The sequence below is a fragment of the Sinocyclocheilus rhinocerous genome, unplaced genomic scaffold, assembly GCF_001515625.1.
Source record: "Sinocyclocheilus rhinocerous isolate Xijiao unplaced genomic scaffold, SAMN03320098_v1.1 scaffold396, whole genome shotgun sequence".
Taxonomy (NCBI): Eukaryota; Metazoa; Chordata; class Actinopteri; order Cypriniformes; family Cyprinidae; genus Sinocyclocheilus; species Sinocyclocheilus rhinocerous.
The window spans coordinates 349,269-362,750 of NW_015660913.1; the positions used below are offsets into that span (position 1 = coordinate 349,269).

The window sequence follows — 13,482 nt, forward strand, 5'->3', positions numbered from 1 at the left end:
ATTGTGAGATACTCTACCTCATTACCAAGAAAGTTTTAAAGTGCCTGAGCAAACAGCAATACCGCTGAAGGGTTGGTCCAAGGGTCTCAACCACCCGAAACCACAGCAACATGCACTCTTTGCATGTGTAGGGGATAGCGGGGCACAACACATTTTTGGCTTTCTCACTTTTTGTAAATCCACTCGGGGTTCAGAGTTTATATTTTGTCTACAAATATGTGGTTTGGTTTCATATGGTGTATACTTTTTTCTTTATTTACCCCAAAAGAATGGAAGTGAATTGTGACAACGTACCCCATAGGTGGCACATTGTAACATCTGGGGGGTACGTTGTAACATGACCATACAACAGCTTAAAATGATATCTAATCTAATTAAAAACATATACAAAAACAAACTAAAATATTTTGTCAATAAAATAAAATTATTAACTTTTTGAAATAAAATAATAGCATTTTTAAGAATTTAAAATAAACTAGTTTTGGAGTTTGACAATGAAGACATTGCAACCAGGGGTCCTTGCTTGGGACGGCCCTGATCACAACACACAGCTATACAGCATAGTTCAAAACAATGTGGACAAAGAGATGAAGAAACATTCAGAAAAACAGAGATGAAGACAAACACTCCCCTCCACACAGGATCTATATTTTTAAATGTCAGGTCTGAGCAAATCTTAACATTTTATTGGAGTACATTTTCACATATGTTTTAAATGGAGACAAATAAGTATATATATAGATTATGAATTGCAACGTTTGTTGGCAAACAATGGTTTCATGTTTTGTATGATGCCTTTTAGTATTGCTGCTACATCAGTTGTTTTGTGTTTATAATCATTTTATGGTTTAAAATAATGGAGGAAAGGCATCAATAGGTTAATTAATGACAGGTTCCACTAATGATGACAATAATAACCATTAGTATATTGTCACAAAAGGTCAGTGTTTTTTCTCTCTCTTTCCAGTAACGATGGAAATGTTCAATTTTTGTAGCCTTTTCAGTATGTGTCTGTTCAACAAACGGACAACAATAAAGTAAAAAATAAAAAAAAGTGACTACTAGCCCTGGTCTCCCATTAACATGAGGAGAGACAACATTTTATCAAAGTCAAGAGATGTCATGAAAATCCTCAACCACTCATTAACAATGTAATAAATATTGTTCTTGCCTCAATATAACAACTCCATCCTCCTCCAAATATGGTTTCTAAAACAAAAATATTCCACATCAACAGAGTGACTCACAGTTTCTGATATGAGCAATTTTCCATGTTTTAACCAATCAGATGAAAAATACCAGGCTGCTTTTTGACAAACGTGAAAACGCACCAATCAGCTTTAGGGGGCGGGCCTTAATAAATATAGCCAAATCGCTCCATTTGCTAAGATACTCCGCGGAATGAGTTATCAATACGGACAGGTAAAGTCTGTCTTCCGGGTTTAGATATTTTACATTTAAATGTATCTTGTATGTCTATTTGATTCTTGCATATTTGTATTGCGGTCTAAACTTTTAGTGTTGGTGTACAGGGAAATTGTGCATAATTATGCTGATTCCGATCGCGTAAACTTTGTAGAAAGCCTTTTTAGGCTAGTCGGTTAGCTCTGTAGCTAATATGAAACATTTAATGGTAACGTTATTTGTGTGTATGATGAGAGAGTGCTGTTCAGTCACGTATCATAATGTATAAAATGACCATATGTTTTACATCTTTATCTTACATAATGTCATACAACAAAGATACAAAATAGAGACTTGTCACATTTAGATGTACCCTACCCTTTACCATATACCGTTGTTTCAACCGGTTTCTACTGGTGTAAAATTACAACAATAATAATAAAATTTACAAGTAAGTTTACAAGTAAGTATCATGTTATCGTACAAACACACGTGAAACAAAAGAGAAGACGTTACACAGTCTCCAATCACTTCATTGAATGAAAAAAATAAATGCCATGAAATTGAATGTTGATTAAATGTCATTCTGCCTAAAATATATCCTATGTTAATATTATAAATATTATATGAAAATCAGTATAATAATAAAAGTAATACTATATAAATGTTAGTATTCCACGGAAGAATAAAAAAAAAAAAATAGCAACGTGATGATGAGTAAATGATGACAGAATTCACATTTTTACCTAAACACTTTGATTTAATTTATTGTTTTGGTGACATATTTGCCTTTGTTAATGCCATTTAACCACATCTGCTTCTCTGTTCTCTGTTCATTGCAGTTCAGCATTTCAAGTTACTCATGTTTATTGCAATCCATACTTTTCATTATTTGTTTTTAAAGGGTTATCCGGGCCCCGGTGGTAACACTCCCCAACACCACCCGTCTCCAGGGGCACCGTATGGAGGTGGTCCTGCTGGTGGACAGTATGGTTCACCTTATGGCGGTGCCCCTCCAGGGCAACAGTATGGTGGAGGGGCTCCATGCGGGTCTTATGGTCAGCCTGGTCCAAGAGCACCGTACGGTGGGGGCCAAGCTCCAGGAAGTCCTTACGGAGGCTATGGACAATCTCAGGGAGGACCATATAGTCAGCAGGCACCTGCAGGTTAGAGACGTGTAACTCTGTTTTGTTTTAATTTGGCTGAGTATCATATTGAGTATATATAACTAAATTATTTATAAGTGTGTGTGTGTGTTTACAGTGGTACCAAAAAGTATTTTTAGACACGTATGCCAAACTTGTATGGATGTCATTACATTTAATCACTAAATGGGATTTGTTTTAAAGAAATTTAGCATAAGCTGCATTACATCAGGTGTTTGAAAAAAATGCAAAAAAATTCATAGAAATTTCTAGATATGATTTTAAGTATCAAAATACATTTTAGGGCCACTATGTACACTACTGTTAAAATGTTTGGGGTCAGTAAGAATTTTTTTAAATTTTTTTTTATTAAATACTTATTCATCAAGGACACAGTTAAATTAAATCAAAGTGACAGATAATACTTTTACATTGAAACATTTTCTATTTCAAATAAATGTTGTTCTTTTGAACTTTCTGTTCATGAAAGAATCCTGAAAAATGTACCATGATTTCCACAAAAATATAAGCAGCACAGCTGTTTTCAGCATTAATAATAATAAAAAATGTTTCTTGAGCAGCAAATCAGCATATTAGAATGATTTTTGAAGGATCATGTGACACTGAAGACTGGAGTAATGATGCTGAAAATTCAGCTTTGTCATCACAGGAATAAATTACATTTTAAAATATTAATAATAATAATAATCCTAAATGTTAAATTCTAATATAATATTCACAGTATTACTGATCTTGGTGAGCATCTTTAAAAACATCAAAACAAAATCTTACTGACCCCAAACAATAGTTCATATATCATGTTAGTTTCTCACCTTATGGTTAATAGACTGCACACTTAAGTGGTTTTTAATAATGACTGAATTATATGTAATAATGTAAGCAAATAGCATTTATGTCATTTCATGGGAATGAGATTATGGATTTGGAATGTGGAGGATCAGGAATGTGGTTTGATATATATACTTTCTTTTTTTTTATCAGAATGTTTTCCACAGCTTCATACATCTGCAAATGCACAGTAATAGATGTTGGTCCAGCAGGAGAATTTTTCCACATGGTCTCAGGAGTTTTAGTCAGCAGCTTCAGGCTGGCTTGACTGATGATGTCTGAGTGTCAGGGTTGGCAGCTAAGACAGCGGGAGCCGCTGCCGTTCCATCAGGCGTGCAGTGGCCGAGGGCTGTGAATAAAATACGAAAGATAGAAATTTATGAAGGTGCTGCAGACAAGGTCCTTGATCCTCCTGCACTGCAGCTGTGTCATATGCCCCTTACTGAATGACTGATGCTGATACACTGCAGGTTGGCAGAAGCAGCTTGTACTGATCTGGTACAGAATGTGCCCACGGGAGAATTAGAATGATGAGTGTGGTAATTCTGAGCGAAGGGGTTCGTGTGTATGTGTCCTTCCACGTTTATGTCGGTAAGTATTCTGTAATGTCCTGTGGGAAAGGCTGTCAGATTCAAAGACTGTCCTCTGAACAGTGCTTATCCCTCCCGAGGGATACAGTGACCGACCATCTGCGCTTCACCAAATTGCACAACTTATTCTTGTCCCTCTTGGGATCGAGACGACACATCGCTGACAACCCATGCTTGTTCACAATGAACCCATTTCCAGTATGTTCTTCAAATCTGACCTGTAGGACTGCTTGTCCTCATCATCTCGCTGTCATTTGGCACGTAATGAACTACTTTTTGCACATTTATGCATACGCTGCATCCGAAACTGCTCCATTCAGTACATAAATATCCACATGTGAATATAAATGAGCTAATTCAATCCCAGCTGTATACACCAGGAATATTATCATTAACCAGATATTTTAAATAAACATTAATTGAAATTAAAAAAGTAAAAATTCTTTTATTTATGAAGTTTTTTTTAGCTTGTTGCAGTGCAAACACAACATTTCTCATTTTCTTTTAGTTTAAGTTGAAGTACTAAAATAGCTCAAACTAAGAGCTAAAACTTAAAATAAAAACTATATAGACATAAAAAAACAAAAACAAAAAACACAGCAAAATTGCTAAAACTTTAACTGTGTATAAGATTAATTGTTCAGACTGAATATAGCTTGTGGGAAAAAACTGTTCTTGTGCCTGACTGTTCTGGTGGTCAGTGCTCTGTAGCGCCGACCAGAAGGCAACAGTTCGAAGAGAGAGTGGGCTGGGTGTGAGGGGTCCAAGGTGAATTCAGTACATAAATATCCACATGTGAATATAAATGAGCTAATTCAATCCCAGCTGTATACACCAGGGATATTATCATTAACCAGATATTTTAAATAAACATTAATTGAAATTAAAAAAGTAAAAATTCTTTTATTTATGAAGTTTTTTTTAGCTTGTTGCAGTGCAAACACAACATTTCTCATTTTCTTTTAGTTTAAGTTGAAGTACTAAAATAGCTCAAACTAAGAGCTAAAACTTAAAATAAAAACTATATAGACATAAAAAAACAAAAACAAAAAACACAGCAAAATTGCTAAAACTTTAACTGTGTATTATAAATTATAATGAAAACAAATTATTTAAAGTATTAATAAAAACTGTAATATTATATCAGTGTTGGGTGTATTACTATTTTTAGTAAAGTAATTTATTAAAGTAATTGAATTACTTTTCCCTTGAAAAAGTAAAGTAAGGGATTACTCCTAATTTTTCTATAATTTAATTACAGTTACTTCTGATGTAATTGTATTAAATACTGTATAGACTGTAGAACAATTCTTTATAAAACAATAGTGAATTTAACTTTAAAATGTAACATCGGATGTTAAAATTCATGTTTTAATGTAACCATCTCCCTTTAAATATTTTGGTCTGTTCGAGAATAATTTAGTTTAGTTAGTTTAGTTTTATATTATTTCTTTGAAAGAATTATAAGTGATGTTTCATGTCTATCGTTGTTTTGCTGAGGTTGATATGGGAATAAGTAAATAGTAATATTTTTTTACTTCTACTATTTTAGGCCTGCGGATAGCTATGGTTAAATGATTTGTTTTGAGCTGAATGGATTATCTCATATCAACAGACCATGAAGAAATACATTTGATTTGCATCTAACTCACTAATGTAGTCTGTTTTCATGTTGTAGGTACCATTCCTCCTGGTGTGAACCCTGAGGCCTACCAGTGGTTTTGTTCTGTGGATACAGATCGTAGTGGCTACATTAACGCGAAAGAACTGAAGCAAGCACTCATGAATTCCAACAACTCCTCTTTCAATGACGAAACCTGCATGATGATGCTCAGTGAGTGTTACCATTGTTAACATAACCCTCCTGACAGCGGCTAAATTACCGAATAGATGCTTATATCACCATATAACTAAATAACAGAATGCTGCAGTGTCACATTAACAATACAAAAATAGAAGTCATCTGATGACATCTCCAGTGCCAAAGGAAACTGAAGCAAAAATCAGTGCTTTGTCTTCATTTCCAGATATGTTTGACAAGACCAAAACGGGACGTGTAGATGTATTTGGTTTCTCTGCACTGTGGACGTTTCTGCAGCAGTGGAGGGCAGTATTCCAACAGTTCGACCGCGACCGATCCGGCTCAATTAACAGCAATGAGATGCACCAGGGTGAGTAAATTAGAGGTCAAGAGAGAGACCCAAGATAACACGTTTGCAGGAAAGGCCACATGTTCACACTGTTATGACAACAGTCACGGTCACTAAGGACAGATATATATAAATTGCATATTTCTGACAAACAAAATAGTACAACATAAGACAGTCACAAAAATATTAAGAAATTTTGAATTGTGAATATTTTTATTTTTGTGGTTTAATTTGAGGAATATTCCACATATGTCTACTATACAATTCAAAAGTCTGAATGGTAGTGTATATTTTTGACTGTTGTTGAAAGAAGTCTCTTATGCTCATCAAAGCTGCGTTTATCAAAATACAGTAAAACAGTAATAGTGTAAACTTTACACTATTACTGTTTTTACTGTATTTTGTAAAGTATTATTTATTTTATTATTTAATATATTTTACAGTGTATTTCTCCTGTGGTGGCAAAGCTGAATTTTCAGCAGTCATTACTCCAGTTCTCAGTGTCGCATGATTCTTCAGAAATCATTCTAATATGCTGATTTTGTGCTCAAGAAATATTTCTGTTGAAAACAGTTGTGCTGCTTTATATTTTTGTGGAAGCTGTGGTGCTTTTTTCAGGATTCTTTGATGAATAGAAAATTCATGAGAACAGCATTTTTTGAAATTATTATTCATGAGAACAGCATTATTTGAAATTATTATAATTTTTTTGTGACCGTGTAAACCCCAAACTTTTGAACAATATTGTATCTCCATATAAATTCTGGATAATAATAAAAAAAAACTGCATAATTTGAATCAGCTTTTGTAACATACTTACTGTACCAGTGAGGGTCAGATTGTCATTCTTATAATTTGACAGAGATGACACATATTGTGTTGTAGTTCCTGAAAAAAAAAGTTTTATTTGCCTGCGAAAGTTCATTGTTTTCACATTTGTCGCTTGGTACCAGTGTTACTTTTGTGCTCTGGCTGTGCTATAGCAAATCTTGGTCAATGTGTTAATCACAACCTAAATCTAACCACAGTAAGTTTTCACTGTTTTCATCAGCTAACATGCGTTTATGTGTATTTCCTCAAATCATGTTTAAGTGAGTCACGTAGCATATCACTTATCTTTGGAATTTGCAAAGAGATATGTAATTAACAGCAATGAGATGCACCAGGGTGAGTAAATTAGAGGTCAAGAGAGAGACCCAAGATAACACGTTTGCAGGAAAGGCCACATGTTCACACTGTTATGACAACAGTCACGGTCACTAAGGACAGATTCCAGCATTCCCTTGCTGTATTCAGGTTCCAAAATGTACTTGTTTGACATACCTGCCAGTGATGGGTCAAATTCGCTGGCCATAAATATGTCTTACCAGTCCATAAACTGTATTTTGCATTTTATGTAATATACAATGTGTATGCTGATTTTGTGCTCAAGAAATATTTCTGTTGAAAACAGTTGTGCTGCTTTATATTTTTGTGGAAGCTGTGGTGCTTTTTTCAGGATTCTTTGATGAATAGAAAATTCATGAGAACAGCATTTTTTGAAATTATTATTCATGAGAACAGCATTATTTGAAATTATTATAATTTTTTTGTGACCGTGTAAACCCCAAACTTTTGAACAATATTGTATCTCCATATAAATTCTGGATAATAATAAAAAAAAACTGCATAATTTGAATCAGCTTTTGTAACATACTTACTGTACCAGTGAGGGTCAGATTGTCATTCTTATAATTTGACAGAGATGACACATATTGTGTTGTAGTTCCTGAAAAAAAAAGTTTTATTTGCCTGCGAAAGTTCATTGTTTTCACATTTGTCGCTTGGTACCAGTGTTACTTTTGTGCTCTGGCTGTGCTATAGCAAATCTTGGTCAATGTGTTAATCACAACCTAAATCTAACCACAGTAAGTTTTCACTGTTTTCATCAGCTAACATGCGTTTATGTGTATTTCCTCAAATCATGTTTAAGTGAGTCACGTAGCATATCACTTATCTTTGGAATTTGCAAAGAGATATGTTTAGTGCCCATGGTTCCAGGAATTTGCAAAATAGACAAAACATAATTACAAATAACACGAATTAGTCAGATTTTCAGGAGGAAAAAAAACAGTTGTTTAAATATAGAAGGGTTCGGTGTAGGGCTGCACGATTAATCAAATGTGATTGTCATGCTTATTTTGTCAGTAAAGCCGGTTCTGTGTTTAGTAGTAAATCTCCATCACATGCTTTCAGATGGAGCATTTATTACACAGAGCCGTAGTTCACTGACAAGCTATGCAAAATTGCGTTCATAATCGCAGACGATTTAATCGCGTGATTATGAAATCGAAGAAATCGTTCTGCGATTATGAAAGCTGTTTGCGTAGCTCGTCAGTGAACTACGGCTCTGTGTAATAAATGCTGCTCCATCTGAAAGCACGTGAAAATACCGGGTTTCTTCTGCGAGGCGTATTTGGAGTTTCCGTGCGAGAGCGCCCTCTGGCCTTTGGATGGAGATTTACTGCTGATCACAGAACCGTGCTTCGCTGAAAGATACGCATGACAATCGCAGCTTCTGCCTAATCGCAATTTATCGCCTTTGCGATTTAATTTCGATTAATCGTGCAGCTCTAGTTCGGTGACACACACACGAGGTGTTGCAGTCACAGAGGCAAGGAAAAGACAGTTGCTGAGCTTGTGAACCCCTTTTTTCATCTAATCCTGTGCTATTAAATAAGCCATTATTAGACGTCATGAAAAATTGCTCTTAAAATAACCTCAAAAATTGTAGCTGGTATCCTGCAGTGTCTTTTTTATACTCATTGATTTTGTATGAAAAAGTCTGTTCGTGACTGCCAGAGCATATTCATCTGCAGCGATTGTTGAAGCCATTATAAAGATGTGAATAGGTCTGAAAGTGTATGTCTGATTACTGGTGAGTGACAGAGTGTTGAAAACATGGTGGATACAAAAACAACAGTAGAACGATTTAACGGGGCCTGTGGAGAGAAAATGAAGGATTTAGGGACCCTTGGAGGCTTTTTTGGAGAAAAGTCCTTCTAACATGGTTCATTTCCAAAACTCCTCCATTTTTTTTTTGTTGCTGACTCATTTAAGAAACATAAACCTTTATGTAAAACCAGAGGTTAGCAATGTAAGCATTCCCTTATTTTTTATTTAGTTATTTATTTAAAGAAATTAATACTTTTATTCAGCAAGGATTCATTAATTAATCAAAAGTGACAGTAAAGTCATTTATAATGTTACAAAAGATTTCTATTTCAAATAAATGCTGTTCTTTTGAACTTTCTATTCATCAAAGAATCCGGACTGAGATGGATCATGGTTTCTTTCACAAAAAGAATATTAAGCAGCAACTGTTTCCATCATTGAAAATAATAAGAAATGTTACTTGAGCAAATCAGCATATTAGAAATATTTCTGATGTATCATGTGACACTGAAAATTGGAGTAATGCTGCTAAAAATTCAGCTTTGCATTACAGAAATAAATAAGATTTTAACAATACAAAAAAAAAATAGAAAAAGGTTATTAACATGTGAATAATATTTGACAGTATTACCGTTTTTATTGTATTTTTTATCAGATAAATTCAGCCTTGGAGAGCATAAGAGACTTCTTTCAACAACAAAAAAAAACGTATATGGTAAATGTAATGTTTTGATAACCAATGTGTTGCTTATTTCCCAGCATTATCTCAGATGGGCTACAATCTGAGTCCTCAGTTCATTCAGGAGCTGGTGAACCGTTACTCTGCGCGGGGTGTGAACCGGGTTCTCCAGCTGGACCGCTTCATTCAGGTGTGCACGCAGCTTCAGAGCATGACCCAAGCATTCCGCGAGAAAGACACCGCCATGACTGGCAATGTGAAGATGAGTTACGAAGACTTCCTTTCTGGTGCCATTACCAGACTGATGTGAAGGACTGCATCAGCAATTCAGAAGATGATCTGACTCTGAATGTACAGCATGACACTTCACGCTCTCAACAGTGCCTTTCACTGCAGCATACCCTGATTTGACCACATTTATGCGAAAACTATGTTCATTAAGTATTGCCAGCTAGCCAGTTAAAGCACTCACCGCAAGAGACTACCATTGTGATATGGTTGTCTGTAATGCAGCCAGTTATTCAAGACTAAACTAATGCCAAACATATTAGTGGTACATGTGAATAAAATGACATTAGCTATGCAGCTAGCACTAGTTACTAACTATTGGGAGTATGTCATAGAAGTATAATTACATTTGATTTTCTTTGTCAGTATGAACATTTCTGTACTTTTTAGATATTAGCAAAAAAAAATCCTGATTATGATTGCTTGAAATTAAAATATTTTTAGGTTTTCCTTCCCAAGGAAATTGCTTTGTTTTTTTATGATAATATTTATGCTCTCCTAACACCCTTTTATAACCTTTCCTTATATATTGATATTTTTTTCTGCTGCTTTTTTGCTTGCAATTAAACAATGTAATTAAATTAATTCAGTTTTGTTGTATTTGTTTAATTGTCATGTTTTTTTTTTCTCATTTATTTGTCATTTTTCCTTTTTTAATTTTAAAATAAATGTTTTCATTTAAAAAAAATATTGTTTCTGAATTGAGTATAACATATATGTACTATATATGCAATTGAACTGTATTGTACAATTATTATTATTATTATCATTATTACATTTACATTTAGTCATTTCACAGACGCTTTTATCCAAAGCGACTTACAAATGAGGACATTAATAATAATAATAATATTGATACAATAATATTATATTATTGAAATTATGATATTATTAATAGAATAAAAAATTATTACAATATTATTATTATTCAAAAATGAGCTTTAAGTTCAGGACAAATGCTCACAGTATGTTTCAACATTGGTCACTAGGTGTCAGGATTGCTTTAAAAGGACATCCTGTATAGAAATTTTTCCCCAATGTGAGGGGACAATGTGAGTGATGTGTAAGTTTTAGGGGGAAATGGGAATAGATAACTATTATCTGATCCACACTCCGGAGCAGAAGGGGGCGGTAATGCACCAATAAGCTGGATGCCAACCGCCGTTAAACTGGAAAGAAGAAGAAGAACTTTTTCCCCCAGAACGAATGAGACTTGAGAACGTCTTTCTGACGTACAAAAATAGCCAATCAGATTGTTGCTTACAGTGACGCAAGAAGCCAAGGCAGGAAGTTGAATAGCCTGGAGATAGAGGTACGTGTGTCATGAGATTTTATAAACGCACGCGTGAATGATTTAGTGAATTTATGAAATATTACGCACTAAGTTGTCAGCTAGTCTCTCGTTATGCTTTCAGGAACATATATGAATAAAAATGTATTCATGTATTTTATTGCGCCATTAAACACATGCTTTGACACCGGTAACTTACCCTTGTAACAGTTACGTGATTCTTTAATGCTCAGGTTATGTAACGTTAGTTGGACACGTTAACATAATAACACTCTAATTTAATTTCTGCTGCCATTTTATATATATATATATATATATATATAGGGTGACCATACGTGCCATTTTCCCAGGACGCGTCCTGGCCAGGATTTCTATATTGCCTAAAATATCTAGGTTTTGGCTTTGTTTGCGTGTGCAGACCGATCGGTGTATGACATCAAAGAAAGATACAGACGGTTATGCTTTCTATTACCTTCAGCAAGCATGAAAACAAAGCCAAAACTAATCCTGTCCAGGACACGTCCTGGGAAAATGGCAGGTATGGTCACCCTATATATATATATATATATATATTTTAACACATATTGTACCTTAGCTTCTTGAAAGCATGTGTCTATAAGTAATCCTTGATTTTGTTGCTGGTGATAACAAAATAAGGCTACACTGTCAGCTTGCCAAAGGTAAATAACCTACTAGAACTTGGACTGGCTTTTTCAGGTTTATGCAGCCATGTGGCCAGTGATCTGGACTGCCATGCGCACTTATGCGCCCTATGTGACCTTCCCAGTGGCCTTTGTGGTGGGAGCTGTTGGATACCACCTTGAGTGGTTTATCCGGGGAACTCCTAACGCCCCGGGAGAAGAGAGGGGCATTGCAGAGCTAAGGGAGGATAGAAAATTAGAGGAACTGACCGGTCAGGACAGCACACAGGTCCTCAGCCTCAAGGACAAACTGGAATTCACACCAAGAGCAGTGCTGGAAAGAAACCGACCGGAGAAGAGCTAAGTTTTAGTAAATGGCATGAAGTCCTGCAAGATTACCATATAATGATGTGCAATTTCTCAAACTTTGGGCTCATTTGTCACACTCAACGGCCCCAGGGACGGGAACTTGATCAGAAATCTTTTTTTTGTGAGATTTCATGCCCATTCCTTTGTCACTTCATTCTGCCACCCTAATTACATGGAGTCTTGCTGTAATATTTACCAGCCCGGCTGGAGGAACTTGATTGCTGAGAGAATTTTTTACAACTTTCATTCTTTGAGTCTTCTTAATATTCATCTTCTGCCCTGAGGCATGCAGACACATGACTATATCGCACAAGTCCTAACTTGGAAAGCTTTAATAAGTTTTCCATTCGTGCTCCCTGTCATATGCTTATGAGACTGAAGCTCAAAGAAAGACCACCTTTGTTAAGTTTTTTGTTTGTGTGAATAAAGTGCATCTATGCAAGGCAACACTTGAGTGGGACTAGAAAATGTTTGAGACGTTTGAACTTTGAGTGGCTGAAGCGATTCAGAACACTGAGAAATACGTACAAGCTCTGTCATTGTGGTCCTTTGCTAATTAGTAATAATGAACACAGTGAAATTTTGCCTCGGTGTCCTTTTCGGTTCATGTAAGAACTCTGCACACACTTTGAATATCTGGACCGGAAGGTAGGCTAGAGGTCTGTGCGGGACTATTTAAAATTTTTTTTTTTTTACTTTGACTTGAATTTATATGAATTATCTTAAGACACAAAATTCGTTTAATATTTTATGCAACACAGTAGAGAAAAAAAGTGTCAGAGAAAATAAAAATGTTGTACAAAAATTGTATTTCTTATTTTTATTCGTCTTGTCAGGATACAATTCGTTTAACATTGACAACACAATAGGGAAAAGTGTCGCAGAGAGAGAAAAAAAATGCAGGTTGTACAAAAATAGCCTATTAGCTATTTTTATTCGTCTTGTCAAAATACTAAATTCGTTTTGACATTTTTCTGTTAACACAGTAGGAAAAGTGTCGCAGAGAAAAATAAATAAATACGACATCTTTCATTTAAAATTATAGGCTAAGCAAAATATAAACAAAACCGAGTTGAACGTCCTTCAAGGACAGCGCATCCACACTTTGCTCCATCCTTATTCTGCTCTGTCACTCATCGACA

The 13,482-nt window shown here is 35.1% G+C and overlaps 2 protein-coding genes and 1 long non-coding RNA gene across 3 annotated transcripts in view; 2 read left to right on the forward strand and 1 right to left on the reverse strand.

Annotated features, from left to right (window-relative positions):
- LOC107726141 (uncharacterized) overlaps positions 1 to 13,066 on the reverse strand; it is a 14,728-nt gene extending 1,662 nt beyond the window's left edge. Inside the window, exons 1-2 of the long non-coding RNA XR_001638229.1 lie at positions 12,914 to 13,066; positions 4,250 to 4,257 (exon numbers count right to left, since the gene is read on the reverse strand). This is a non-coding gene — a long non-coding RNA (uncharacterized LOC107726141). The remainder of the gene's footprint in view (positions 1 to 4,249; positions 4,258 to 12,913) is intronic.
- On the forward strand, positions 1,391 to 10,620 carry LOC107726139 (peflin-like). The gene is made up of 5 exons (XM_016535651.1): positions 1,391 to 1,422; positions 2,309 to 2,570; positions 5,667 to 5,822; positions 6,016 to 6,159; positions 9,832 to 10,620. Exons 1-5 carry the CDS (start codon positions 1,402 to 1,404, stop codon positions 10,059 to 10,061), a joined length of 813 nt encoding a protein of 270 aa, XP_016391137.1. The 5' UTR covers positions 1,391 to 1,401; the 3' UTR covers positions 10,062 to 10,620.
- Positions 11,291 to 12,453, forward strand: smim12 (small integral membrane protein 12). The gene is made up of 2 exons (XM_016535652.1): positions 11,291 to 11,351; positions 12,048 to 12,453. Exon 2 carries the CDS (start codon positions 12,060 to 12,062, stop codon positions 12,333 to 12,335), a length of 276 nt encoding a protein of 91 aa, XP_016391138.1. The 5' UTR covers positions 11,291 to 11,351; positions 12,048 to 12,059; the 3' UTR covers positions 12,336 to 12,453.
- Positions 13,067 to 13,482: the final 416 nt, after the last annotated feature.

What these genes read in the sequence shown, in the direction of transcription:
- LOC107726139 (XM_016535651.1), top strand. Translation starts at nt 1,402, where the DNA reads ATGAGTTATCAATACGGACAG. An exon ending in TAGTCAGCAGGCACCTGCAG is followed by an intron (nt 2,571 to 5,666) that starts GTTAGAGACGTG and finishes TTCATGTTGTAG; the next exon opens with GTACCATTCCTCCTGGTGTG. An exon ending in AACCTGCATGATGATGCTCA is followed by an intron (nt 5,823 to 6,015) that starts GTGAGTGTTACC and finishes CTTCATTTCCAG; the next exon opens with ATATGTTTGACAAGACCAAA.
- smim12 (XM_016535652.1), top strand. Translation starts at nt 12,060, where the DNA reads ATGTGGCCAGTGATCTGGACTGCCATGCGCACTTATGCGCCCTATGTG.